The sequence below is a fragment of the Vombatus ursinus genome, unplaced genomic scaffold (assembly GCF_900497805.2).
Source record: "Vombatus ursinus unplaced genomic scaffold, bare-nosed wombat genome assembly UNPS02009994.1, whole genome shotgun sequence".
NCBI lineage: Eukaryota > Metazoa > Chordata > Mammalia > Diprotodontia > Vombatidae > Vombatus > Vombatus ursinus.
The window spans coordinates 8,169,655-8,197,476 of record NW_020949772.1 but is presented as its reverse complement, the minus strand read 5'-3'; the positions used below and the strand labels follow the sequence as shown (position 1 = coordinate 8,197,476).

At 44.6% G+C, this 27,822-nt stretch overlaps 1 protein-coding gene across 4 annotated transcripts; it reads left to right on the top strand.

Annotated features, from left to right (window-relative positions):
* Positions 1 to 234: 234 nt before the first annotated feature.
* Positions 235 to 27,653, top strand: P2RX4 (purinergic receptor P2X 4). Of its 4 annotated transcripts, none has more exons than XM_027853509.1 (12): positions 237 to 403; positions 6,856 to 7,003; positions 12,262 to 12,330; positions 12,489 to 12,561; positions 13,161 to 13,257; positions 21,040 to 21,120; positions 21,522 to 21,663; positions 21,939 to 22,075; positions 24,864 to 24,957; positions 25,101 to 25,166; positions 26,269 to 26,364; positions 26,983 to 27,653. In XM_027853509.1, exons 1-12 carry the CDS (start codon positions 270 to 272, stop codon positions 27,010 to 27,012), a joined length of 1,167 nt encoding a protein of 388 aa, XP_027709310.1. In that variant the 5' UTR covers positions 237 to 269; the 3' UTR covers positions 27,013 to 27,653. The 4 variants fall into 4 exon arrangements, with proteins under 4 accessions (XP_027709311.1, XP_027709308.1, XP_027709310.1 ...); XM_027853508.1 differs by having other exon boundaries at positions 238 to 403; positions 12,259 to 12,330; XM_027853510.1 differs by lacking the exon at positions 26,983 to 27,653 and having other exon boundaries at positions 235 to 403; positions 12,259 to 12,330; positions 21,939 to 22,083; positions 26,269 to 26,357.
* The last annotated feature ends 169 nt before the right edge of the window (positions 27,654 to 27,822 follow it).

Below are 27,822 nucleotides of genomic sequence, written 5' to 3'. Positions count from 1 at the left end.
CTGCGGCCTGAGGCTCCCCGGAGAGGGGGCTTCCTCAGGGGCTCGCACCCCGCCCAATCCGGCTCCGCGTCCACGCAGGCGGCTCCGGCTCCGGTTCCGGCTCCGGTTCCGGCTCCGGTTCCGGCTCCGGTTCCGGGCGGGGCGGGGGGCGGGGGCGGGGCGGAGCCGCTGCGGCCTTTCTCCCGCCCCGCCCCGCCCCGCCCCGCTCCGCTGGGTTCGGCTGCCGCCGCAGGAGGCCGAAGACGCGGAGCTCGGTCCGAGCTGAGGCCATGGCGGGCTGCGCGGCAGCGCTGTCGAGCTGCTTCTTCGAGTACGACACGCCGCGCATCGTGCTCATACGCAGCCGCAAAGTGGGGCTCATGAACCGCGCCGTGCAGCTGCTCATCCTCGCCTACGTCATTGGGTAAGCGCGCGCCCGGCCGAGGCGGGGACCGCCCGCTGTGCGCCCCCCCCCCCCCCCCGCGCGCGCGCGCGCCCGGGGACCAGGTGGGACCGTCAGGAGGCTTCTCCCCAATGCTACCGCCGGCCGGGACCTAGCCCGGGGGCGCCCCCTAGCTGCGCGCCCCTGGACCTGCCAGGAGCGCGAGCCCCGCGGGCACGCGGGGACCGAGAGGAGGGGAAGGGGTTAATGTGGAGAGTCCTGGCCACGCCCCCTGCGGGGGCTTCCTCCCTTGGGCGCTCTTCCTCTTCCCTGGGCGACCTCTCCTCGCCTGAGGCAGTCACGAGTGGGGAGGCCCCGGAGGAAGCGAGAGTCCTGGGGTGGGATGATTGGGGGCGGGAGGTTCCGCTGGAGCAGGAGAGGGGGAGGGGCCAGCGTTGTGCAATAACTTGGGAGCGGGGAGGGGCCGAGGTCCCCCCGACCTGGGGTTATGCAGCGCAGCGCCCCAACCCCAAAGCCTCCCTGCCCAAGGCTCGGCCCTGCCCACACCGCCAGCCCCTCCAGATCTCCAGGGCCCCCCCCCACCACCACCCCTCAGTCTCAGCCCTGCTCTAGCTGGACGTGACACGTATAGATCAGCTCCAGTCTTATCTTGCTACCGGACACTGACCAGCCCTCGAGGTCATTCTGGACGTTTAGTTTTGCCTTCCTCCTTCCCTCCCCCCACGGTCTCAGGCTCCCTGCTCCCCCAGATCTGTGGGAGACGACCTTCAAACATCAGTGTACAAACAAGCTCTATACAGGATAAGTGGGAAAGAACAGAGGGAAGACACTGGGATAAAGAGGGGTTAGGAGGGCTTTCTGTGCAAGGTGGGATTTTAGCTTGGGACTTCAAGCAGGGAAGCCTGGGGCAGAGATGAGGAGGGAGAGCTTTCCAGGCCTGAGGGACAGCCAGCGAAAATGCCCGGAGCTCGGAGATGGAGTGTCTTGGTCAGGGAACAGCAGCTCTTAGCACGGTGCCAGGCATACAGGAGGTACTGGTTTGATTGGTGTTTGTTGACGATTGCTTGTTACTGGACTGAAGAGTAGGTGAAGGGAAGTAAGACTGGAGAGGTAGGACGAGGCCAGCCAGGTAAGGCTTTCCAGGCCAAACAGAGGGTTTTATATTGGGCCTGAAGCTGCCAGGGAGCCTTTGGAATTTATTGAATGGGATGACGTGTTCAGACCTGCACCTTGGGAAGGGACCATTTTGAGGGCTGAGTGGAAGATGGAGTGGGGTGGGGAGAGGCAGGCAGACCCACCAGCAGCTGTTGCAGCGCTTCCAGCGTGAGGTGATGTACAAGGGGGTGTCCGAGGAGAGAAGGGAGTGATTAAGAGAAATGTTCTAAAGGTATAGAGGACTTGACCCGTGATTGGATATGAGCAATGATATAGACTGTGCTTCGGGAGGAACTTTGCCTGATTTGCTTGGGAATGTTAGTGGTGTCTCCCATCTTTTGGTGGTTTAACATATGTCTGAGCTGAGGGCCCAGCTGTTCTCCGAAACAGAGTAGAGGAAAGTAAAGGAAGGCCCCCCCCATGTAGGTGGGACTTAATGAACTCGTCCTTTGACAGTTTCTCTCGTCTGGCTTTTCAAAAGTCCTGTGTGAGCAGGAGCTAAAGACCTGTTTCTGTCCTTCTTAGAAGAGCTATAAGCTCCTTTGGATCAAAGATAAAATTCTCAACTTGGTTTGATCATTTCTATCTACTCTGGTTTCTCAAGTCAGGGAGGCCAAGGTGGGAAATCTCTGTTCTTCCATTACATTTCTGGATTTATTCTCCTTAATGATTCTTTGGCTCTGGCAAAGCCCATGCCTATGCTCGACAATTCTCTCGGAAAAAAACCAGCTCTTTAGGGCTATTTTTTTTTTTCTTTTTTTGGTGAGGCAGTCAGGGTTAAGTGACTTGCCCAGGGTCACACAGCTAGTAAGTTTCAAGTGTCTGAGGCTGGATTTGAACTCAGGTCCTCCTGACTCCAAGGCCAGAGCTCTATCTACTTCGCCGCCCAGCTGCCCCCTTCTTTTTTTTATTATAAGCCTGACAAACAGAAACATTTCCACATACAGAACAAGCAAACAGAAAAAGATGATTGTATATGGAATCATGACTATTACCTACAAATTATTCTTAAGTATATGTTAAATTGAACTTATTACCAACACTGTGTCCCTTTATGAAATTCCTTCTACTTTCTTATATTCTATAATTTTAATATTTCCATCACTGTTCTTTTACTTTCTTACATAACTGTCAATCTCCACCCCCAATAATTCTCCTGAGCTAAAAATAAAAGCCTTCCTTTGTAACAAGTGTAATCAACATCACTTATTGGTCACAGTCAAAAACGGAGATCTCATTCTGCACTCTTAGCCTATCACCTTTCCAACAAGAGATGGGAAGCAGGCTTTATCATCCATCTTCTGAAGTCATGGCTGGTCTGTGCATTGATCAGAGTTCTTAAGCCTTGTACAGATGTTTACCTTATTGTGATCACTATAAATTGCCCCTCTAGTTCTACTCAATTCATTCTGTGTCAGTTCATACAAGTCTTCCCAGGTATCTCTAAATCTGTCTCCTTTTTTTCCATTTCTTATTATATCCTATTAAGTAATATTCTGATTATATTCCAGAATATAATTGCAAAAATATTCCATCATGTTCACATATTTAGGAATCATGTACTTACATAGGTACCTTTCTTGCCTTTTAGATTATAAACTCCTTGCAAGTAGAGATTGTTTCATTTTTTACATTTGTATCTCCAGTGCCAGGACCATAGTAGGCAGTTAATAAATGCTTGCTGATTAATTGACATGACATAAATTATTCAATTATTCCCCAAATGATGGGCACCCACTGTTTCATCTTCTTTCCTATACCAACAAAAAAGTGCTATTTATGAACATTTGTGTGCATGTGGGTTCCTTTCCCTCTGCCTTTAATCTCTTTGAGATAGTGGCCTAACGGTGGCATAGATTTTAGTGATGTATGTACACATTTCCAAAATGACTCCATCAACAGTGTATTAAGTGTGCCTGCCTCCCCCTAGCATCGCCAACAGTTGTTATGTTCTTTTTTGAGTCATCGCCAATCTGATGGGCAGGAGGTGCAACTTCAGAGTTTTAAAAATTTTCGTTTTTCTTATCAGTGACTTGGAACATTTTTTCACATTGCTATTGATAACGTATCGCTTTCTTTGAAAACTGTCTATTCATACCCTTTGATTGTTTATAGGAGAATGGTTCTTCTTAGAATATACTCCAGACAGTTCCCTTTATATCTTGAATTCAGACAATATCCATTTTGAGGTCAGTGAACAAAGGATCTCCAAAATGCATTTCCCTGACCCAAATCCTGTCGTTTTCAGTAGCCCATCGTATGGTATGGCCCAGGTATGATTGATTTGAGGTCACATGCTCCCAGTTGCATTTTGACTGTTAATTGGTGATAGTCAGAAATTAATATTCTTGCCCTAACCAAGTGAACATAGCTATTCGAAACTGAAAGTCATCCTGAGGTTTACCTGATAGAAGTAACCCAGAAAGAGAAACAACATATAAATTTCTCTTGGTATTTATAGCATTAGGACCAGAAAGTTCTCTTGTCAAAGTTATTGATTTGTAATTCTCCTATTACTTAAAATACTGATGTTTGTCATCTATTATCAGTGCTTTTGTTATCCTCCCCCATAGTCAGGGTTTGAAAAGGATAGCTTAGCTTTCCTTGTGGTTGTCAAAGTAGAAAAAATATATATCAATGTCATACTCTGCAGTTTAGGCACAAGCCTGCCAGAAACAATGTTTATTAACTTACAATTCTTCTAAATGCAAGCATTATTCTGCTGGAGAGAGAACTGCCCAAACTGACACAGTCTGCCATGCCTTCATACATCTCTTCCTCATAATTTACATTTACAGGATTCCTGAATAAGGAAATTTCACAGTATGATAAAACACAAGGTATAGAATTCAGGGTAAGGGAAAAGGTAACATTTTGCTTCAGCAATTTAGAACTATAGTCACTTAATCCTGAAGAATCGTTTTTCCTAAAGCTACTCAGTTTCTCTAAGACCGCTGTCCTTAAAGGGTTCTCCCTCTTTCACCATCCCCCAGATAGTCACAAGTGACCTGAAGTAACTGTGATAGCATTCTGGTTGGTTTCCTGCTCTCATGTAATTTTCCATTCCGATGGATCCTCCACTCGGGTACCAAAGTCCTACCATGTCACCTCCTCCCCGCCATTAAATTCCAGTGGCTCCCTATTACTTCCAAGATCAAATATAAATTCTTGTGGCTTTTAAAGCTCTTCATAAGCAGACCCTTTCCTACCTTTCCAGTCTCCTTACCTACTCCCCTCTCAGTGCTCTGTGAACCTGTGACACTGCCCTGGCTATTCCTCACACAAGATACTTCATCACCCAACTTTATAACTTCCCACTTGTGGGGCATGCTCTCCCTCCTCCCCCCTCAGGTATCGGAGCTCCTGCTGAGGTGGATAGATCCAGGGCCTCACCCTTTGCCCTTGTTCTGGAACCATCCACATTACTTCCTGAGCTGATCAGAGATTGAACAGCAGCTCTTATTTCAGAATTAGTAGTTAGACATGATTGATAAGAGTTTCTCTTTGCGATGAGTTGAAAGCTTTCAAGACTAGTATAATTTTAAAATACTTAATATTTCTAAAATCAATTAGTAAGCATTTATTAAGTGCCTACTGTATGCTAAGAAAGGCAAAAGGCAAGTCCTTGTTCTCAGGGAGTTCACAGTTTTGTGAGACAACCTGCAAGCAACTATGTACAAATAAGATATAGATGGGGGGGGGGAGGTGGCTAAGGTTAAGAGGACCAAAAACATTGGTAGGGGGAGTAAAAGAAAAACAATAAGCATTTATATGGTGCCTACTGTGTACCAGTACTGTGCTAAGCACGTTTTACAAGTATTTTCTCATTTGATCCTCCCAACAATACTTTGAGGTAGATGCTATTGTTATCCCCATTTTACAGCTAAGGAATCTGAGGGGGTTTTTTAGTGACTTGAGCTAAGTATCTGGGATCAGATTTAAACTCGGGTCTTCCTGACTCCAAGCTCAGTATTGTATCCATTGTGCCACCTGCTGCTCCTGGGATGGGTTATAAAGGGCCTTAAAAGCCAAACAGAGGGTTTATATTTGATCCTAGGGATGATAGAGAGCCTGGAATGACATGCTTGGGGCTGTGCTTTAGGAAAATCACTTAGCAGCTGAATGGAGGATGGACTGGTGTGGGGAGAGACCTGAGGCCCGCAGACCCACCAGCTGCTACTGCTGAAGTCCAGGTGTGAGGGGATGAGGGTCTATGCCTGGGGGATGGCAGCCTCAGAGGAGAGGAGCATTCTTCAACTGTTTCAGTTTCTTCTACCTCTTCTACTACTCCAGCAGACCAGGAAAACAAGCGTTTTCATGTGAAAGGGAGATATGGAATCCAGAATCTGCTAGAATGTAAATGCCTTGAGGCCAGGGATTAGCATATACATTTTTGTAATTTCTGCAGATCTAGCATAGTAGGCATTATTGGCATTCAACCAAATAACCATTAAATGACCGCGGAATGGAAGGCCTCTGGCACCTGGCTATTAGAAGTGACCTAGAGGCAATGAGCCAACTCCTCACCTTATTACCTGTACTGCAGCCAACATGGGGCAGCTAGGCGGCTCCATGGTGCCTTGAGTACCTAGAGTCAGGAAGATTCATCTTCCTGAGTTCAAATCTGGCCTCAGACAATTACTAGCTGTATGACCCTGGGCAAGTCACTTAAACCCTGCTTGCCTCCATTTCCCCATCTATAAAATGAGCTGGAAAAGGAAATGACAAACCAATCCAGTATCTCAGCCAAGAAAACCCCAAATGGAGTCACAGAGAATTAAACATGACTGAAATGACTGAACAAACAGTCATCTTTCCTCTTTCCCTCCCATAACCTTGCACTGGGCCACCAGAGTCTGATAGGGGAGCTTTTACTTTATCATGCACTAGGCCTGTCTAGTCACTTCCCAGCTATCTTCATCCCATATCCCCTAGAATGCTTCCCCCCTTCCAGCTCCCCTTTATATGTCATCTCCCCCTCCCCACTAGAATGTAAGCTTCTTGAGGGCAAGAACTGTTTTCATTGCTCCCATTCATATCCCTGGGGCCTGACGGATATAAATGCTTTCTTCATCTATCTAGGAAAAAACCTGGATTTTTGGTCAGAAGACCTGGAATTAAAATACAGCTCTTCTAATTATGTCACTTCCCTTCTCATTTTGTTTTCTCATCTGTAAAATGAGGGAATTTGGACAAATGATCTCCATGGTCCCTTCCAACCCTAAATCTAAACAACGTGACAATGTGTAGAAAGCACCAGCCCCATTGTACAAAGACCCAGTTAAAAGCTGCTATATCATCAACTTTCTATTTTACAGGTGGGTGTTTGTGTGGGAAAAAGGCTACCAAGAGACAGACTCAGTTGTCAGCTCTGTTACCACAAAGGTGAAAGGCGTGGCCTTGACCAATACGTCTGGACTGGGGCTCCAGGTCTGGGATGTAGCAGATTACGTGATCCCACCTCAGGTAAGTTTCACACTTTGTCCCTTTCACATACTCATGTCTCATTTTGGGTCCTCACATGTTGCTCTGCAGCTGTGATTTAATAGTTATTACACCATGGCCGTTCTAAGTTCCTAGTCGACAAAAGGTTTTTTTCTTGGTCTGGGCATGTGGTTTTATTAGTGGGCGGGGAATTCCTGATGTGGTGATCTCCTTCCTCTGTCCTAAATCAGTAACTTAGAACCTGCGGCAATCAGAGAGTTCAAATGAATATGGGTCGAAGACAGGACTTCCTGATCCAAAGCAGGCCATCTGTCCCCTACTCAGCATGTCTGAATAGTCATTTAGGGTCTGTGCCAGGAGGTCTGCTTGGATGGTAGGGTAATCCTCACTGTCAATTCTTCAGCTACAAAGCTTTAAGGGCTAAACAGTAACAACTACAACACTTAAAACCTGACATATTATGAGAAATCAAGATGGCGGGCACCAGGAAACATGAAAACTCTTGTGCTTTGAGTTTATGTGGAAGCAACAGAGAGCTAATCTTCTACGCCTCAATTGGTATAATACTGTTGTTGTCCAGACATTTCAGTCATGTCTGGCTCTTCATGACCCCATTGGGGGTTTTCTTGGCAAAGATACTGGAGCGGTTTGCCATTTCCTCCTCTAGCTGGTTTGACAGATGAGGAACTGAGGTAAACAAGGTTAAGTAACTTGCCCGGGGTCACACAGCTAGTAAGTATCTGAAGCTAGATTTGAATTCATATCTTCCTGATTCAAGGGCCAGTGCTCTATCTATTGTGCCACCTAGCTGCCCCAATATAATATAATATTAGGTATCAGCAAGGAATTACATTTTTAGACTAATAACTTTGATAATAATTAGAGATGAGAAGGAAACTGACTGAGAAAGATGGGACACATGGAGGGATGAAGAGTGGAGGAAGAAAGCCAGGAAAACAATGTGTACAATGCCAAAAACATTATAGAAAACAAATTTGAAAGACTCAGGAATTCTGATCTATGCGATGACCAATCACGATTCCCTAGGACTGATGGTGCCACCCACCTCCTGAGCTGGTAGACCCAAGATACAGAATAAGAGAGACGTTTTCAGACATGGCCAGTGTAGAAATTTGTTTTGCTTGACTCTGTGTATTTGTTACAAAGGCTTTGTTTTCCTTTTTTTCCTAATGGGAGTAGATGAGAGGAAGAGAGAAGATAGGGACAGAATAGCAAAAAGTAAAAGAAAAAAGACATTAAAACATCTTTTAAAAAAAAATACACATAAGAAAACAGATAGAAGGCCAGAAAGAAACACCAACAAATAGGACAGCTTTGGAAGTTACATGTTGAGACTACTATGGAAGTGTTTTGCATGACTACACATGCATAACCTGTGTCGAGTTACTTGCCTTCTGAATGAGGGTGGGTGGGGAGGGAGGAAGGGAGAAAATTTGGAACCCAAAGTTTTAAAAAACAAATGTTTAAAAAAAATGTTTTCACATGCAACTGGGAAATAAGATATACAGGAAATGGGATATAGAAATCTATCCTGCCCTACAGGAAAATTGAAGGGGGAGGGGATAAGAGAAGGAGAGGAGAGATAGAAGGGAGGGCAGATTAGGGAAAGGGGTATTCAGAATGCATGTCATCTTGGGGTGGGGGGAGGGACGAGATGGGGAGAAAATTTGGAACTCAAAATCTTGTGGAAGTGAATGTTGAAAACTAAAAATAAATAAATTAATTTTAAAAAAAGAAAAAGATGGGGTATTCTTACAAAGAAAAAAAAAGGAAGTTACATGTTAAGCTTATCATGTATTTAAAAGAAAAGCAAGTACCCAATAGAGATCCATAGTTTCACGCAAAATTATTTCCCCTTATACTTGTGTATGGAAATACTCATTATATTTGATGTTAAGTTCAGAGGGGAAAAAAGAACAGGGAAGTGAGAGTACTGCATCCTACTCTGACCCTGTATCCTAAGAAGGACATGTTCTGCCTTTTCTGAGGGTACACAGTCTTAAGTTAGAAGGGATCTCGGGGACATCTGGTCCAGCTTGTGCTCAAAATCAAATCCAGCCCCCTGTTGAAGACTTCTAGTAAGGGGAAAGTCAGTACCAATCAATGTTACCCAGTTAAATCTGGGCAGCTTTAATTATTGAGAATTTTTTCCTCATATTAAGTCAAAATTTCCAGCTCTGCAATTTCTACCCATTATTCCTAGTTTTATCCTCCCCAGCTGAGCAGAACACATCAAAAACTTCTTCTACAAGACAGCCCTTCAAATATCTGACAACCATGACCCTTCCCTTGTGAGTCATTATTTCTTCAGGCCAAAGAGTGCACGTGCCTTTTACACTTTTTGGATCAACCAAAGTGTTAGCCATCCCTCCCAGCCTTATGACATCTGCCAGTGTGATAGACATTCCATGCATGTCCTCTTCCAGGTCATTGAAAAAATATTAATTACGTAGGCCAAGCACATGTTTCTCTACTAGAGCTATCCATCCAAGGTAACAACCACCCCTTAATTAACTCCTCTTTGGGTCCAGCTTTTTTGAATCTACCTAACTATACAGTCATTTAACCCCTGTTCCTATATCTTCCACAAGGATTGTATGAGAGACTTTGTCCCTTCGAACTCTGAGATTCTGGAATTCTTAAGTTAATAAGTTGACAACACATAGCTTAGATCTCATGGGAGACTTAAAATTACCCAAAGAAAAATATGCAAAAGTAAAGAACTTGGAGTCTTGCAAATCTGCCCATCTTCAAGCTTATTCGTAATCTATCCGCTTTCTTAGGAACAGGAAGCTACTGGCCCTCCTGATCAGATGTCTTTTATCTGAGGACTAGTCTGCTGGCTTGGCAGTCTTATCACCTAGTTAGACACCAGATGATTAATGTTTTTGGCCACAGAAACTCTTAAAAGTGAGAAGGGTTGGGATCTGGGATCCCAGTCATTTGAGTAATACCTCCCCAGATGAAATTCAGTCAGAGGATTGAATGAAGCTATTTGGTTCCTCCCCTAATCCCTGGCATGATGGATTTTCTCCTGTCCAAATTGCTAAGGCTTGGCAAATTTCAGAGCCATCCTCACATTGAGGGGTCTGGATGACCTCCTGCCCTGTGGAAGCTCCCTAGGAGAACAGCTACCAATGGTGTCTGTCCCTGACTCCAGAAAAGCTTGAAATGGTGGTTATATAAATGGTTAATAAATAATGAAAATTAACCTTGTTAATCATTTCCTTCTGATTAAATTTATTTTTATTAAGGTCCTTTCTTCTTTTTTTAGAGACAGTGTAACATACACACTCAATTGGGTATAGAAATTTATCTTACCCTGCAAGAAAGTAGGAGGGGAAGGGGATAAGAGAAGAGGGTGTGTGTGTGATAGAAGAAAGGACAGATTGGGGAGGGGATAGTCAGAAGCAAAATGCTTTTGAGGAGGGGCAGGGTGAAAGGAGAGAGAATAGAATAAATGGGGGCTATAGATAGGATGGAGGGAAATACAGTTAGCAATAGTAACTGTGAAAAAAAATTTTGAATCAAGTTTCTCTGATAAAAGCCTCATTTCTCAAACATATAGAGAACTGAGTCAAATTTATGAAGATAACAGCCACTCCCCAGCTGATAAATGATCAAAAGATATGATCAGTTTTCAGATGAAGTAATCAAAGCTATTTGTAGCCATATGAAAAATACTCTAACTCACTACTGATTGGAGAAATGCTAATTAAAACGATTCTGAAGTACTACCTCAGACCTATTAGATTGGCTAATAGGACAGAAAAGGTAAATGACAAATGTTGGAGGGGAGGTGGCAAAAATGAGACCTGTGAATTGATTCAGCTGTTCTCTGGAACAATTTGGAACTATGCCCAAATAGCTATAAAACCCTTTGACCCAGCAATACCACTACTATGTATGTATCCCAAAAGAGATAAGAAAAGAAAAAGGATCTATATGTACAAAAATTTTTATAGCAGCTCTTTTCTGGGGGTAAAGAATTAGAAGTTGAGGGGAAGCCCATCAATTGGGGAATACCTGGATGAGTCGTAGCATGTGATTATGATGGAATAATACTGTACTATAAGAAATGATAAGCAGGATGCTCTCAGAACAACCAGGAAAGACTTGCATGGGCTGATGCAAAGTGAAATGTACTATGTACAAAGCAACAGCAATATTGTCAGATGACCAATTGGTAATGACTTAGCTGTTCTCAGCAATACGATGTAAGACAACTCTGAAGGACTTAGGATGAAAAATGCTATCCATCTCCAGAAAAAGAACTGTTGGTGTCTGAATACAGATTGAAACATACTTTTATTTTACTTTTTTATTTTTCTTGAGTTTTTTTTTGCCTATGTTTTCTTTCACAACATGACTATTATGGATATGTTTTGCATGACTATATATGTATAACCTATATTGAATTGCTTGCCTTCTCAATAGGGGTGGAGTGGGGAGGGAGGAAGGGAGAGAATTTGGAACCCAAAGTTTTAAAAACAAATGTTAAAAATTGTTTTTACATGCAACTGTGGAAAAATAAAATACTAAATAGAAGCTTTTTTAAAAAGCGTAAAGACCGAAGGGGCAGCCAGATGGCTGGGGGAGATAAGCAAAACTCAATGCTAGACATACAGATATTTAGCAAATACTTGGTAGCTTAAGTGAATGAGAAGAATGGATTTCAAACCCCTATTTCATAGGATGAAGAGATGAAGGAAAGGATGAGAAGATAAAAGAAGAGGCTTTCAGGCCTTGTGGTAGAAGATCCAATGCTTGGCTAATATCCGATCTGACAAAGAAAACACAGACTTTGGTCCCACTGTCACTCTATAACCAGGAATCTTGTACTAAGAATATTAAATAGGTTCTATGAAATGTACCCAAAAAGTGAGACAAAGTTTGAGGCAGAATGTCCAAAGAAACGTATAGGTTGTGAAGAAATTTCTCTACATTCTACCATGCTGGTCATGATGATTGATCGGCACTGAGCCTAGGCACCTGAGTGCCAGGGGTAAAGGCTTATACAAAGAAACAACACCTTACTTCTCCTCCTAAAGTAGAAGTGCCTTTGTGAAACCACTTTGAATGGTCAACCTTTCTTGTAGAGACTACTAAGACTTTACTTTTCCTGGTTGCTTTCCAATATGGTGCTCAAGAGTAGCCTATAGTACTTAAATGGATGGGTGGTTGGCTTTTCTGTCTATATGTGTGGCCCATAGGTGTATACCAACGTCCGTGTCTTTCCTCTTCCCATTCTATAGCAGGAGAACACGCTGTTTGTCATGACCAACATAATTGCTACCTTGAATCAGAGACAGAGCACCTGTGCTGAGGTAGGTAAGCATTCTCGTTGAATAGACTGCTGATGCCAATCGTCTTCCTTCTTCCTCATTCTTTTGAGCACTGTGGGTGCTAGGTTGTGGGTACTGGCTGTGGTTTTGAAAATAAACCCACATAGGGGCTTATTTTTGCTCACTTTTGTCTTCTCCAGCTTCCAGGTGCTAAAACTGTGTGTACATCAGACGATAACTGTACTTTTGGCTCCATTGATGTCCACCTCAGTGGTATGAGCTTATCTCCCATGGTACACTTCATAGAATCTATTTGATGGTCTTAATGTATGATTCCTGGCTAGAGAATGCCAGCAGGTTCGAAGTCCATGTTTTCTTTGTTGGCTCAGATAATAGCCAAGTGTTTGATTGGAACAGCAGTCACTAACACTTGGAAAATCAAGCCCCTCTCCATTTAACCTTCTGTAGTGGGAAGAGTGGCCTTGAGTTTTTTCTGTCAGAGAAGGGATGACCCCACCCTTCTCTGATAGAAAAAACTCAAGGGAATAGAACTCTTCAGGATTCCCTAGGACTGTCTAATACCAAGACTAGCACTTCATAGCCCAGATCTCTGATCCTCTGCAATTTTTCCATACCCCAGAAGGTATTTATTTGCCCTGAGAAATAAGTAAGTCTCTTGTGAGGCCATTGATCTTATGCTCTTATGCAGTTGAACTTTGTGACAATGCCCACATCTTTACAGGTTAAAGTTGCTTGATTTGTAAACAAGGGAAGATTCAAGTTGATTAAGGTGCCCTCGGATCTGCTAGTGCAGAATGGGGGGATACTGGGGGAAGGGATTTGTTTCCTTGTTCCTCCTTGTCCTGCTGCAGGAGTGACAACTGGAAAATGTGTACACTATAACGCTCACGTGAAGACGTGTGAGGTGCTTGCTTGGTGTCCAGTGGAGAATGACACTTACGTGCCCCGGTGAGTCATGACAGATTGGCCTAGACCTCGGGCCAGGGAAGGGCCAGAGATCCTAAACCCTAACCTGTAAGGGAGGCATTTAGTCCCATTCAACAAATATTTACCTTGCTGGGTGTGTCCTAAATGTTTCCTAAAGGTTGCTAAGGCAGCAGTTAGGGATAGGGAACAAAAAATGTCAGATGAGAGATCCTAGAGGGTTTTGAGCTGGGAGAAGCTTTAGATCTTTGGTCCCATCTGCTCATTTTACAGATGAAAGGGAAGTATAAAATTATCCATTCAAATGCAAAAAACAAGAAAACAAATAACCATTCAGGAGGGAGGAGTTGTGGCTGGACAAAAAAAATAATTCCCAAGGTAAATGGTTGGAGTTTTTAGTGAACAGTAAGCCCAGTAAGAGTCAAAAGAGTTATATGGTAGCTCAAAAAAAAAAAAAAGCTAATGAGCTCTTTGTTATTGTTCAGTTGTTCTCAGTTGTGTCTGACTCTTTGTGATCCCTTTTGGGGTTTTCTCGGCAGAGATACTGGAGTGGTTTGCTATTTCCTTCTCCAGCTCATTTTACGGATGAGGAAACTGAGGCATACAGGGTGAAGTGACTTGCCTAGGTTCACACAGCTAATAAGTGTCTGAGGCTGGGTTTGAACTCAGGTCTTCCTGACTCCAGGCCTGGCGCTCTATCCACTGTACCATGTAGCTGCCCATAATGAGCTCTTGGGGGCATTTAATAAAAGTACTGTGTTCAGAACAGGATAGGTGATAGGCTTGCTGCCCTCTTAGTCTTTAATCCACTAAAACTCTTAGATCTTTTTTCAGAACAATTGCTGTCCAACCGTGTCTCACTCATTTTTTATACCCAGGCACCTGTCTTTTTATTTATCCCTACTGAATTTTATCTTATGAGATTCAATTCTTTTTTTGTTGTTTCTTTGTTTGGAATTTCATAATTTTATTTTATATATATACACACACACATATATATAAATTTATTTTTTGGTTTTCAGCATTCACTTCTGTAAGATTTTGAGTTCTAAATTTTCTCCCCCTCTTTCTCCTCCCCCCTCCCCAAGATGGCACACAATCTGATATAGGCTATACATATACATCCATATTAAATATACTTCCACATTAGTCATGTTGTAAAGAAGAATTAGAACCAAAGGGAAAAACCACAAGAAAGAAGAAACAAAAAAAAGAGCAAATAGTCTGCTTCAATCTGCATTCAGACTCCGTAGTTCTTTCTCTGGATGTGGATAGCATCGTGAGTCTTTTGGAATTGTCTTAGATCCTTGCATTGCTGAGAAGAGCTAAGTCTATCAAAGTTTAGTCATCACACAATGTTACTGTTACTCTGTATAATGTTCTCCTGGTTCTGCTCATTTCACTCTGCATCAGTTCATGTAAGTCTTTCCATGTTTTTCTGAAGTCTGCCTGATCATCATTTCTTATAGCATAATAGTATTCCATTATATTTATATACCATTATATTTATATACCACAACTTGTTCAGCCATTTCCCAATTGATGGGCATCCCCTCAGTTTCCAATTCCTGGCCACCATAAAAAGAGGTGCTATAAATATTTTTGTATGTGTGGGTCCTTTCCCCATTTTTATGATCTCTTTGGGATACAGACCTAAAAGTGGTAATGCTGGTCAAAGGGTATGCAGTTTTATAGCCCTTTGGGCATAGTTCCAAATTGCATGAGATTCAACTCTTAACCCATCAAGATCTTTTCGGACCCCAACTCTATCATCCATGGTGTTGGCGCTGTCTCCCCTCTTGTCACCTGCAAAATTGATGAGCAAACTATCTTTGCCTTTATCCAAATCACGGATAAAAATATTAAGCAGCACAGGGACAAAGACAGATCTCTGGGGCACTCCCTTAGAGACTTCCTAGAACATTCATATTGAACCATTAACAATTATTGTTTGACTGCAACTTTTAACCAGCTCTAAATCGAGCTAATAAATACAAATATCTTCATCTGAAGAGTGTGAGGTAAGTACTTTTACCAAAAATTTTGCCAAAATCAAGACAAGCCCTATACACAGCATTCTTCTTACCAGCTAGTTTGGTAATCCTTTTGAAAAAGGAAGTGAGATTAGTCTAACACATTCTGTCTTTGATGATGCCATACTCGCCCTTAGTAACCGCCACTTTTCCTTCTCCACATTCAATAAGCTCTTTAACGATCTGTTCTAGAATTGCCTTATGAATAAAAGTCAAATTCACTGACCTCTAGTTGACGGACTCTACTCTTTCCCCCTTTTGGAAAACTGGGACATTTTGCCCCTCCCCCTTGCCATGACCATTCGAGCATCCCTGACAGTGACTCAGCAATCCCATGGGCCAGTTCTCCCAGCATCCGAGGATACGGTTCATCCACCTTCAGTCCCTTGAATTCATCGTGGGAGGTCGGTGCGTTCTTACTCTCTCATCGTCCGTCATGGGGACTAGCTCTCTCTGACTCAGTCCTGTCCTGTTACTTCCTGTGCAGAGGTCTTTCTCTCCAGCAGAGAAAGCAGAAGCAAAGTAGACGTTCCTCTTCCGTTACTGCCCCACACAGGCCAAACCATGGTCCTAGACCTTCTTGGATCCTCCTTTTTCTCCCAGTGGAGTCTTTTTAAAACTCTCTTGTTGTCCTGAGCTTCCCTCCCCCACCTCAGCTCATTCAGGATTTTAGCATTCCTGACGCTGATTTTTGTTTTTCGGTTTTTGTTTGTTTTTTTTTTTAACTCTCCCTTTTTTTATTTTATTTTATTTTTCCCAATTACATGTAAAAACAGCTTTAATATTCCTTTTTCAGATTTTGAGTTCCAAATTCTCTCCCTCCCACCCTCCCCCATCATTGAGAAAGCGAGCGATTTCACATAGGTCACGTATGTGTAGCCTGACATTGTTTTTACAGGCTCTTACTGTCATCCTGTGACCAGGCCTTACTTCCATCCTGTGAGCTGGCCATCTCTAGTCGTCCTGATCTATATCAGGCCACTGGACCCAAATGACTAGGGAAGAGAAAGTGAGGCCAGTGACCTTGCCCAGCCCTCCCTCACTTAAAACCAATTCACTTGCAAGTCATGGCATCACCTTCCTGATGTCATGGTCCTCCTTGAGAATGAAGGACAAACCAAAAAAAAAAAAATTTTTTTTTTAAATCTTCTGTGTGTGCCTTTCAAGAGTTGGTTGGTGAGTCCCCCATGTACCTACATCATTCTCTCAAGACATCCCATTTTTTCTCTTCACTGAAATTGCTTTCCTTTGGGTCTTCTGAATTGCATTTTTGAGCATTCTCCCATCCCTCCAGGACCAATTTTCCCTATGGCATTTTGGGATCCTACATAGCTTTTCCATGAACCTTACACCATTCCCTGCCTCTGCAACGTACCTTTCGATCCAGTGATATGACTCTCCATCTCCTGACTCCAAGCTTTTTCCCTGGCTGTCTCCCATGCCTGGAATGCTCTCCCTCCTCATCCCTACCTCCTGGATTCCCTGGATTTCTTCAGGTCTCAGATAACCTCTCCCCATGCACACACATGCTTCTACATGAAGCTTTCCCCAGACCTCCTTCCCTCTGTTAATTATCTCCAGTTTATCCTGTCTGTAGCTGTTTGTACAATGTGTCTCTCCCATTAGACTGTGAGCTCCTTGAGGGCAGGGACTGTCTTTTGCCTTTCTTTGTATCCTTAATGCTTAGCACAATGCCTAGTATACAGTAGGTGCTTAATAAATCTACTGGCAACTTCTGGCTCTTTGAGCTGTTCTTTTTCCTTCATTGTAACTCTTATCTGTGGTATCTATTCATGGGGATACACAGGGGAATTCTTCTCCCTCCCCCATGTGATGCAATTTGCAAATCCATTCTTAGATGCTTATGACAGATGTACTCTTTTTTGAGCTAGGAATCGTCACCCCTGTGTTTTAAACTGTGGTCCAGGAATCCAGATTACTTCCCAAATTATTTTTTCTCTTCTACACCCCTTTGCTTCCAAGGGGCAACAGTGAGGGAGAACACCACCCGTGCCCGGGGGGGATCTTCCCTTTCTTGCCCTAGACTTCCTAATCTTTCGCAATGCTTTCCAGCTTCCCTCTGGCAGTGTCGTTAGTATCCATGGGAATCACCAGAAATGAGTGGCTGTATTCCGTGGGTGGCATCCTTTTGGGTCTTAGGAGGCTCTCGTTAGGCTTGGTTGCGTGCCCAGGAAGACAGCAGACCACTGCAGTTCTCAATCAGATCAGCAAAGGGAGCAGAGAATCAGCAACCCCAGCCCTTCTCCCCTTCCTCTGGCGGCTCTCTCACCCGCTAGCTCCTACAGCCACCAGCTGCTGTCCTCCTTCCTTCCAGAGCCCCAAGCCTGTCTTTAAGCTCTGGTTTTCCTCCTTTCCTTTCCCTTCCCTTTCTTCTCTGGGTTATATTTTTCTACTCGTCCACATCCTGATGAAGGTGGGGAAGGGGGATGTCTCCTCTCTTCCACCTCGGATCCCATTTTTCCCCATTGAAGCCTCCCTTCTGTTTCCCATGAGAATGCTTCTTTCTCTCTCACAGCCTGGAACGTGAAGAGCCAGTCTGCTCAGTGAGTCCCTTCCCCTTCTCCTCTAGGACAGAGATCAGCCTCCAGTTAGAGAACAGTCACTGGTCTGTGGTGTTGAAATCTGGAGGCACACATCTGGAAGCAAGTCACTGCACAGTTTTCCTGTTCTGTATTGGTAAGGGGCAGCACCATCCTCCTGTCCCCTAGGCTCCCAACCTAGGACTCATCCGGGACTCATCACTGTCCATTACCTCCTCATGTCCATGCTGTTGCCAGGGCCCGTCGATGGCTCCTTTGCAACATCTCTCAAACACACCCCCTTCTCTCCTCTGACACTGCCACCCCGACCCTGGTGCAGACCTTCGGTATTTAGCACCTGGATTGACCTCTGCCTGCCTCAACTCTCCGCTCTGGTCCACTCTCTGCTTTATAGTGGTTTTCTGAAAGTGCAGGCCTGACGACATCACCCCTCCCTCCCCAATAAACTCCAGTGGCTCCCTGTTGTCTCCAGGATGAAATATAAAATGCTGTGTTTGACTTTGGACACCCTTCTTAACCTACCTTTCCAGTCTTCTTCCACCTTCCTTCCTAAAGAGTACTCTTTGATCCAGTGACACTGGCTTCCTGGCTGTTTTACAAAAAAAGACACTCCATCTCTCAGCTCTGGCCATTCTATCTGGCCATCTCCCATGCCTGGAATGCTCTCCCCATTCTGCTCTGAGCACTGACCTCCCTGGCTTCCTTTCATTCCCTACTAAAATGCCACCTTCTATGTGAAACCTTTGCCAACACCCCCCCCCCTTAATTCCAGTGCCTTGTGTCTTTTAATTATTTCCTATCTATCCTGTATATAGTTTGTTTTATATTTATTTGTCTGTGTTATCTCCCCCATTAGACTGTAAGCTCCTTGAGGGCAGGGACTGTCTTTTGTTTCTTTTTGTATCTCCAACCCTTAGCACAATGCCTGGCACATAGTAGGTGCCTAATAAATGTTTATTGATTGAATGGTTGAGATTTTCAGCATTTTTTTTTTGTTTATTTTTATCTCCTTTCTGAATGTTTATGCCTCTTGTCACTTCTTAATAATTTGATAACCCCATTCATTTCCTTTTATTTTGTCTAGGCAATCGGATTAAGTGACTTGCCCAGGGTCACACAGCTAGCAAGTGTTATGTGTCTGAGGCCAGATTTGAACTCAGGTCCTCCTGAATCCAGGGCCAGTGCTCTATCCACTGTGCCACCTGGCTGCCCCTCATTTCCTTTTCTTAGTCTCTCCAGTTTCATAGTCAAAGGTACCTGCTCTTCAGCCCCTACCAATCATCAGTTTGCCCTACCCACCAACCCACTCCATCAATTTGTTTTATACTTTCATTATTCCATTGATCTTTTCTTCCTTTATCTCTTCTTCTTTTCCTTTTTGAATGTCCCCATTCAGGATCTACTCCCTAATCCTCTGATAGCCTTTTTAATTGTGCTTGAACTGGACTTACTAGCTCTCCACCCCTCCCCCACCAACATCCCCTCTCTTCCCAGCCTCCCTCTAATGGTTGAGGGCACCACCAGCCTTCCAGCCACTCAGGCTCACGCACATCAAATCCATTATCATATCTTGTCATTTCTGTCTTAACAACATCTCTCATAAATGTCCCAGCCTTTACTCCCAAGACTACCAAGTCAACAAGCATTAGTTAAGCACCTGCTATATGCCCAACACTGTGCTAAGCACTGGGGCAAGAACTCCATCTCATCTGATTTTGTGTCTCTCCAAGCTCCTACCCCAGCACTTTGCATACAGTAGGTGCTAAATAAGTGACTGGTCTCACTTCATATCGCTTAGATTGGGGCCAGGCATTGTCAAGCAGAGCCCATAGACTGGACTGCCCTTACAGAAGTGCATCAAAGACACAAGGCCTATTGGAAATTGAGGGCATGCCCATCAATGGCTGGACAAGTTGTGATATATGATTGTGATAGAATACTATTGTGCTGTGAGAAATGACAAAGGGCATGGTTTCAGAAAAACCTGAAAAGATTTATGTGAACTGATGCAAAGTGAAGTGAGCAGAACCAGGAGAACATTGTACATGATGACAACAATATTATAACAATAGTAAACTGTGTTAGATTAGCTAGCCTGATCAATACAATGATCCAAGACAATTCCAAAGGACTCATGATGGAAAATGCTATTCATTGCCAGAGAGAGAACTGATGAGCTCTGAGTGCAGATTGAAGCATATTGTTTTTCACCTTCTTTATTTTTCTTCCTTTTTTCTCTCAGCATGGACAATGTGGAAATGTTTTGCATGACTTCATAAGTATAATTGGTATCATATTTCTTGCCTTCGCAGAAGGTGAGGGAGGGGGTAAAGTAAAGGGAGGGAGAGGATTTTGAACTGAAAACAAAAATTCTAAAATTTAAAAAAAAAAAAAAAAAGGAAAAAACAGGGCCCTCTCAGGATAGCTTCAGCCTTGGTAAACGGAAAGCAACCAAGAAGTGATGGGGCACTCTTTGATGGCAACAGACAGTGCCAGGAGAGTCATGCCTACTGGGTGCCCATCAGAAAAGGGTATCAGTGTTCAGGCAGACTTAACTTTGGTTTAACTTGTAAAACCAGATCTGTGACCACAACCACTAAGCTGTCTGGGGATGTATGCACACTATGAAGCCCCAAGGGTCAACTATATGTATTGGCACAAATGTACAATGAATGGCCCCACATCAGCCAGTACTCAGGCTTGTTTGTTCCCTCTCTCCCCAGAAGCTGCTATAATGGACTGTGCCCTGCCCTAGAGCTCATACGCTTGGTGTTTAGTCATTTCCATTATGCCCGACTCTTCCTGACCCCGTTTGGGGTTTTCTTGGCAAAGATACTGGAGTGGTTTGCCATTTCCTTCTCCAGCTCATTATACAGATGAGGAAACTGAGGCAAGCAGGGTGAAATGACTTGCCCAGGGTCACACAGCTAGTAAGTGTCCAAGGCTGGATTTCAGCTCATGAAGATGAGTCTTCTGATTCCAAGCCCAGTGCTCTATCCACTGCACCACCTAGCTGTCCCATGCTCATAAGCTAGGAAACCTCTACATTGGATTGAAAACCCCACTTCTCCCCAATTTTTAGGGTCCTACTCTGTGCAGTTGGAGGCAGTGGGTCTTTTCCTATTTGAGGGAAGGAAAGGAAAGACCAACAGACTTGAAGCTGTGATTGATCCTGTTGACGTTTGTGTGTGTGTGTGTGTGTGTGATTTCAGACCCGCCTTTCTGAGGGCCGCAGAGAACTTCACCCTCTTGATTAAGAACCACATCTGGTATCCCAAGTTTAATTTCACCAAGTAAGTGTTGGGGCGTCACTAAGATCATCCGATGCCTAAGAGCTTGGATCAGTCATGTAGGTGTCCTGGCTGGTCCTCTCAAACTGGAAAGGTCCAAGGTAGACCTTGCCCATAGTTGGCCAGGCTGGGCCTCTAAATTCAGAGGAGGCTCGTCACCATGGGGTTTGCCACCAGGGATGATTTGGGGGGCGGGGAGGCAAAGCGTCTCTTAGAACCGCCTCCTAAGACAGGCGAGTCGCCCACTGGCACAGACGGAGAGAGATGAGGTCATGAATTCTTGAAGGCCATCATTAGGAAGAGCATGTAGCTTGCCTAGTGTCTTGCAGGAATGCTGTCCATGAACCATTTCTCCCTCCCCCTTCCTTACCTCCAATCTCCCTTTTGCCCCCTCTTTGCTTCAGGAGGAATATCCTTCCCAACACCAATGCCACCTACCTCAAGTCATGCATCTATGATGCCAAGACAAACCCGTTCTGCCCCATATTCCGTCTTGGCCAAATAGTGGAAAGTGCAGGACACAGCTTCCAGCACGTGGCCGTGGAGGTAAGTGGAGGCTTTTTGTTCTGCCCCAGCTCTTCCCTGGAAGGGAACTTCCAGCATGACTCCACGGTGAAGACCTTCTTGGTGATAGCCACTCACTAGCTAGTCAGCTACTGCTGACCGAAAGTTCCATATGCCTCTTTAGTCGCTGCTGCCTTTAAAAAAAAAAAAAAAAAAAGGATTGATTTTTTTTTTAAGTGATCAGGCGGCTTCAATATATTAGCCCCTTTCTGAGCTTTACTCTGACCTCTAATGCTTTCTTGCTTTGGAACATGCAGGGAGGCATCATGGGCATTCAGATCAACTGGGACTGCAACCTGGACCGATCCGCCTCTCACTGCGTACCAAAGTATTCCTTTCGCCGCCTTGACAACCAGGACTCTGACCACACTGTCTCCCCTGGCTATAACTTCAGGTGGGAGGGTTCGTAGGACACATTACTTATTGCTTGGATGTTTGGGGGGGTGGGGTTTGGGGAGAGGACAAACATTACTGATCAGCCGGGATTAAGAAATACTATCCATTTCGAATGTCTGTGCCCTTGGAGAACCGGGCCAGACACAGCATCGTGCAGGTCCAACCTCTTGAAACCAAAAGCTGTTATAGCTAAATTGAGGCTGGGTTTGGTGCAGGCGTTTGTAGGAGATTAGTAGGCTGAGAGGCAGTCAGAAGACAAGAGGTTCGAATCTCAGCTGTGCCGTAAGGACAAGTCACTCCATCTTTGGGAGCCTCATTTCTGCCTCAGTAGAATGCAGGAGATGGACTGAAGGTTCATCCCCTTTTCTGGGTCCTGGACCCCTTGGGCAGACAGTTGGGGGAAGCCTATGGACTCTTGCTCAGAATCATGATTTTAAATGCACGTATATGACACAGAATTATTGAGGAAAAACAATTAGGAAATGCAGTTATCAGCATTTTATAAAAACTAATCAGTAGACCCCAGGTTAAGAATCCATGGCTAGATGGTCGCAGGGGCTAACAGCTAACAGTAAGGGGGTCCTACTAGTTATCTCACTAATGCTAACATTTTTGGTAAAGCAATAATAGAGCTAGGTATTTTTGTTTTCCCCTCCCTTTCTGAAACAGCACAATGTGGGGCCATGTAAGTTTTTGTTGGTTTGGTTTTTCTGCAAGCTCCGCCAGCCAGCTCCCCTTTTCGCATGCAAACTGTATCAGAGGCCCTGCTAGAAAATGTCTCCTGGAGTGTGAATGCAGATCGAAGCATACTATTTGCTATTTTGTTTCTTCTGTTTCATTTTGTTTCCTCTTTCTGGTGGTTCCTCCTATTGGTTCTAATTCTTCCTTACAACACCACTAATGTGAAAATATGTTTAATAGGAATTTATGTATATAGCCTATATCAGATTGCGCGCCGTCTTGGGGAGGAAGGAGGGGAGGGAGGGGGAGAAAAATTTAAAACTCAAAAGCTTATGGACATGACTGTTGATAAACCAAAATAAATTAATTTAAGAAAGAAAGAAAGAAAGAAAGAAAGAAAATGTCTCCAGGCGTTCGGAGCAGCATTCTGTGCTGTGCGGCCTCCCCCTTGTGGTGAATCATCAGCTTGGACACCAGGGCCCCCGGAGAAGCATCCAATGGAAAAAAATTCTCTTTTACAATGATGCCCACCAACCAGTTCTGTCTTTGGAATGCAGAGGTGATACTATGTCCGTAGAGGGAGAAAAGCCATGCACGTGTCCCAGCAGAGGGGCTGGCTTCGTGTGGACTGTCCATACTTGCTCCCGATTTTCAGAATCACTGAGCAGTTGCCCACCAGCTCAGTCTGTGGCTGTGCAGGAAATGCTTCCTGAGTGCAGGCACCAAGCTGAGCACTGGAGCACAGTGAAGGCAGCGATGGCCTCAGAGCTCCACGAGCTAAGTGGAGGCAGGTAGGACGTTTCATAGTTGGGTCACCTGATGCTTCTGGTGGATCCATTAGCCCTCGGTGAATGGCTTTGCCCCTTCCCCTTTTTCTTTCTAGAAAATGAAGGCCATGAAGTGGTGTTGGCTTCTTTTTTTTTTTTTAAGGCAGTTGGGGTTAAGTGACTTGCCCAGGGTCACACAGCTAGTAAGTATCTGAGGCTGGATTTGAACTCAGGTCCTCCTGACTTCAGGGCTGTTGCTCTGTGCACTGCACCACTTGGCTGCCCCCTTGTGGTGTTGGCTTCTTGAAAAGGTCATTCTGTACAAGCACAGAGGAGTGTGGTAGCTTTCGGCTGCTCACTCAAGATTCCACAAAACTATCTAGTTGATACATCCTTTTAAAAAATGTTTTTAATTTTTAAGTGGTCAGATGGTCTTAATATAGAAATAACATTCAATGGGAAATAAATAGCATAGCCAGAGTTGAAACAGGGCCATGCACACAGTAGGTACTTAATAAATTGAATTGGTTTGAATTGGTATAGACCATGATGAGAACAGAGGAAGGAACTTTATGATGCCCAAGTATTGCCCCTTCCACCCTTGTGAGGACGGGTTTGTCATGGTCTGTTAGGCAGATTTAGAAAGAAGATGGGGGGGGCAGTTAGGTGGCACAGTGGATAGAGCACCGGCCCTGGATTCAGGAGGACCTGAGTTCAAATCTGGCCTCAGACACATAACACTTTGTAGCTGTGTGACCTTAGGCAAGTCACTTAACCCCATTGCCTAGCCAAAAAAAAAAAAAAAAGAAAGAAGATGGGCAGCTAGGTGTTGACATAGTACATAGATCGCAGGGCCTAGAATCAGGAAGACTCATCTTCCTGAGTTCAAATCAGGCCTCAGACTTTTACTAGCCATGTGACCCCGGGCAAGTCACTTAACCCTGTTTGCCTCAGTTTCCTCATCTGTAAAATGAGCTGGAAAAGGAAGTGGCAAACCGCTCCAGTATCTTTGCCAAGAAAACCCCCAATGGGGTCACGGAGAGTTGGACACAACTGAAATGACTGAACAAGAAGGAAAATGCTCTTAACCACCAGAGAATGGACTCAACTCTGATACGTTCATCCAGTCCCTCTCATTCGCCTCGTACATGCAAGGCACTGGCTCTTTGCTGCATGATGCTATGTCTTTTTCAAGCCGATTAAATGGCGCTCGCTGCTGCTATTAACCTGCTAATCGGCATGAGCGCGTTGAGGAGCCCCAGAGTTAGTGAAGAGCTCAGGGGTCAATTCTTCTAGTATCTATGGGGCTGTGCTGAAAGATGCGTGTTTCCTCCCCAGGTTTGCCAAATACTATAAGGATGCAAATGGCACCGAGGTCCGGACGCTCATCAAGGCCTACGGCATCCGTTTTGACGTCATCATCTTTGGAAAGGTAGCGTCCCCATCTCTCTCCTGTCTCAGCTGGTCTTAAGCCAAGCACCGGCCAACTAAACCTTCTGAGAGGCTGGAAGAGACACTCATCCTGCCCTTTCCTCTTCCCCTCTTGGCTGATCTCAAATGTTTCTCATTTGTCAGGCTGGGAAATTCAACATCATCCCTACCATGATAAACATTGGCTCTGGATTGGCGCTGCTTGGAGTGGTAAGAAGCCTGTCTTTCTTCTATTCTAACCACAGTTGGAGGCGGGGACATGGGTATGCCAGAGAGGTAAATCACAGTGTAATCACTGAGCCCCTTTGGACATAAGGGACTGACCCCATGGCTCTTCACTCACTCTTCCCCCACGTTTACTTCTCCTCCTTCCCTGCGGCCAAGCTGGGCAGAGTTAACACCTGGTCTACTTCCCAGAGGTGCGGTCATCAGGTTGGGAACCGTCCCAAAGCAGAATGATCCCAGCAGGTCCCCAAGCAGAGGGTGGACGATCATTTGTTAAGGACATTGTGGGCAGGACGTGGTGGCCTCGTGAGACCCTCTTTGTCTATTGGATCCCATAACTAATTCTCTGATCTGTTCTTTTAATGTGAGATTTTAGGAACCATAAGCATCCGGGGGGCTCCATTGTAGATGGGTGGGGATCTGGGCTTGGAGTCTGGAAGATCTAAGTGTAACTCCTGCCTTGCACACTCTCAACTGTGTTGTTGTTATTGTTGTTGGGTCATTTCAGTTATGCCCAACTCTTCACAACCCCATTTGGGGTTTTCTTGGCAGAGATACTGGAATGGTTTGCCATTTCCTTCTGCAACTTACTTGACAGATGAGGAAACTGAGGCAAACAGGGTGAAGTGACTTGCCCAGGATCACATAGCTAGTCAGTGTCTGAAGTTAGATTTGAACTCAGATCTTCTTGCCTCCAGGTCTGTCATTCTATCCACTGCACGACCTAGCTGTGTAACCCAGAGCAAATCATCTCCCTTCTCGCAACCTGTTTCCTCATCTGCAGAATGGAAATAATTGCAGAAGAAAATGGCAAACCACTAGAGTAGCTTTGCCAAGGAAACCCCAAATGGGGTCACGGAGAGATGGGCATGACTGAACAACAACAACAAACAGGACTGATAACAATAGCACCTACTTCCCAAGATTGTATGATCCACTGGGATAATCGACCCCATGCTCCACACCTTAGAGTACTATTTGCTAGCCATTATTAACATGGAGGGAGGGGAGTGAATAATCCAAGCAGCATTAAATGAGAGGGTCAAAGTCACTCTGACCTTCTGTTATTTCTTTGTCGTCAATTCAGGCCACAGTCCTGTGTGATATTATAGTCCTGTATTTGATGAAAAAGAGGTTTTACTACCGAGAGAAAAAATACAAATATGTAGAAGACTACGACCAGGTAAATCTATCCCTTCCAAACCTCACAGGAGAAATGAGCCGAGACAGACTCTTGCTTTCACCTTTAGGCTCTTAGGAGAAGAGAAAAAATGATATGGGGAATGACTTGGTTCCTACGGCCGTCATGGTGAGGGCTCCCAAAGTGGATGAATAAGTGAAGGAAAAAGCATTTATTAAGCACTTACTAAGGATGCAAAAGCAAAGACAGGCTGTGCCCTCAAGGAACTTACATTCCTGAAGGGGAGACAGCACACATGGGGGAGTGGTGGCCAAGTGGGAGGGTTTTGGTCCTGAAGGTTTCAGGGGTGATGATTGGCACCATAGGAGACTAGGTTGGCACATTCTATCCAAGAACAGTGCCAGAGTTGATGATGGCTGCAGGCTTAGCGAGGGAGAAGAGAAGGAGCTCAGGCAGTTGATGAGGTTGTCAAGGAGATGATAGAACAATAAGGAGTAAAGTGAAATACAGTCGGGGCTAATAAGGCCAGAATAATCTGCCCAGAATCAGAGCCACACATAAGTAAAAGATGTGCCACCTCAGCAGCCCTTTCACTCATTCAAAGCAAGCCCACAGGGCCGACACCTTTGCTGAATGGGAGTTACTTGTATTTCTTTACAGGGGCTCACGGAACCATTTAGAACTGAATGACATAGTCCCGTGGCGTCCTGGACCGATTCGGCCCTATCCTTGCACTGCCCTAGGAGTTCTCACCTCGGCAGAATGCCAAGGAGGGAAAAATCAGCTGCCATCGTGGAGAAGGCTGGTCCTCTTCCTGAGGCCTCGACACACTGCCTCCTTCTGCATCTCCAAGATTGCTGTCCTAAGGGTAACATGATGGATGTTCATTTGCCCAGTAAATGGGTTGTTAATTGGTCTTGTTTTGCTGCTCAGGGTTGACATTCCTTTCTGTGGTAACAGTCTGAAAGCTGTTGGCCCTATCCAAGCACAGTAACATCAATGCATCTCATGGGACTTTGAATAATCCTTTTCAATGCTTTCTTTCCTCCAAAGCTTTGAGCTACCTTAGCCTCTAAAAAAGGCCCCATTCTCCCAGCTTTTGACAACAATATCTCTTAATCTGAACACACAAGTTTAAATACTTTTGAGGGAAAGACCACTTGAGATCACCCAAGATTAGAGGGTCCCTTGAGCTCTTCACAGTTCGCTTGTTTCCTAGGAGCCAGAGAAACCATCCATGCTATTATGATTTATATTTAGGAATATTTTTCCTTGTTCTGATTCCTTTATAACTAAAGACCTGAAGAAATAAAATGTGATCTATTTTATCAGTTGGCAATATTGTATAACTGTAGGCTAAGGCTTCCATAGGATTTAGAACTAGAATGAATCTTAGTCCAAATGAATGCAATATAATTGTTTGGCAGATGTGGAAACTGAGGCCCAGAAAAAAAAGAAATGACTGCCACGAATCAGATAGGTAGTAATCGACGGAGCAAG

Excerpts from the sequence above, each read along its gene's own strand:
- P2RX4 (XM_027853507.1), top strand. The coding sequence starts at position 270 with ATGGCGGGCTGCGCGGCAGCGCTGTCGAGCTGCTTCTTCGAGTACGAC. Across the intron at positions 12,331-12,488 it reads GACAGAGCACCTGTGCTGAG|CTTCCAGGTGCTAAAACTGT; the intron begins GTAGGTAAGCAT and ends TGTCTTCTCCAG. Across the intron at positions 24,958-25,100 it reads ACGTCATCATCTTTGGAAAG|GCTGGGAAATTCAACATCAT; the intron begins GTAGCGTCCCCA and ends CTCATTTGTCAG.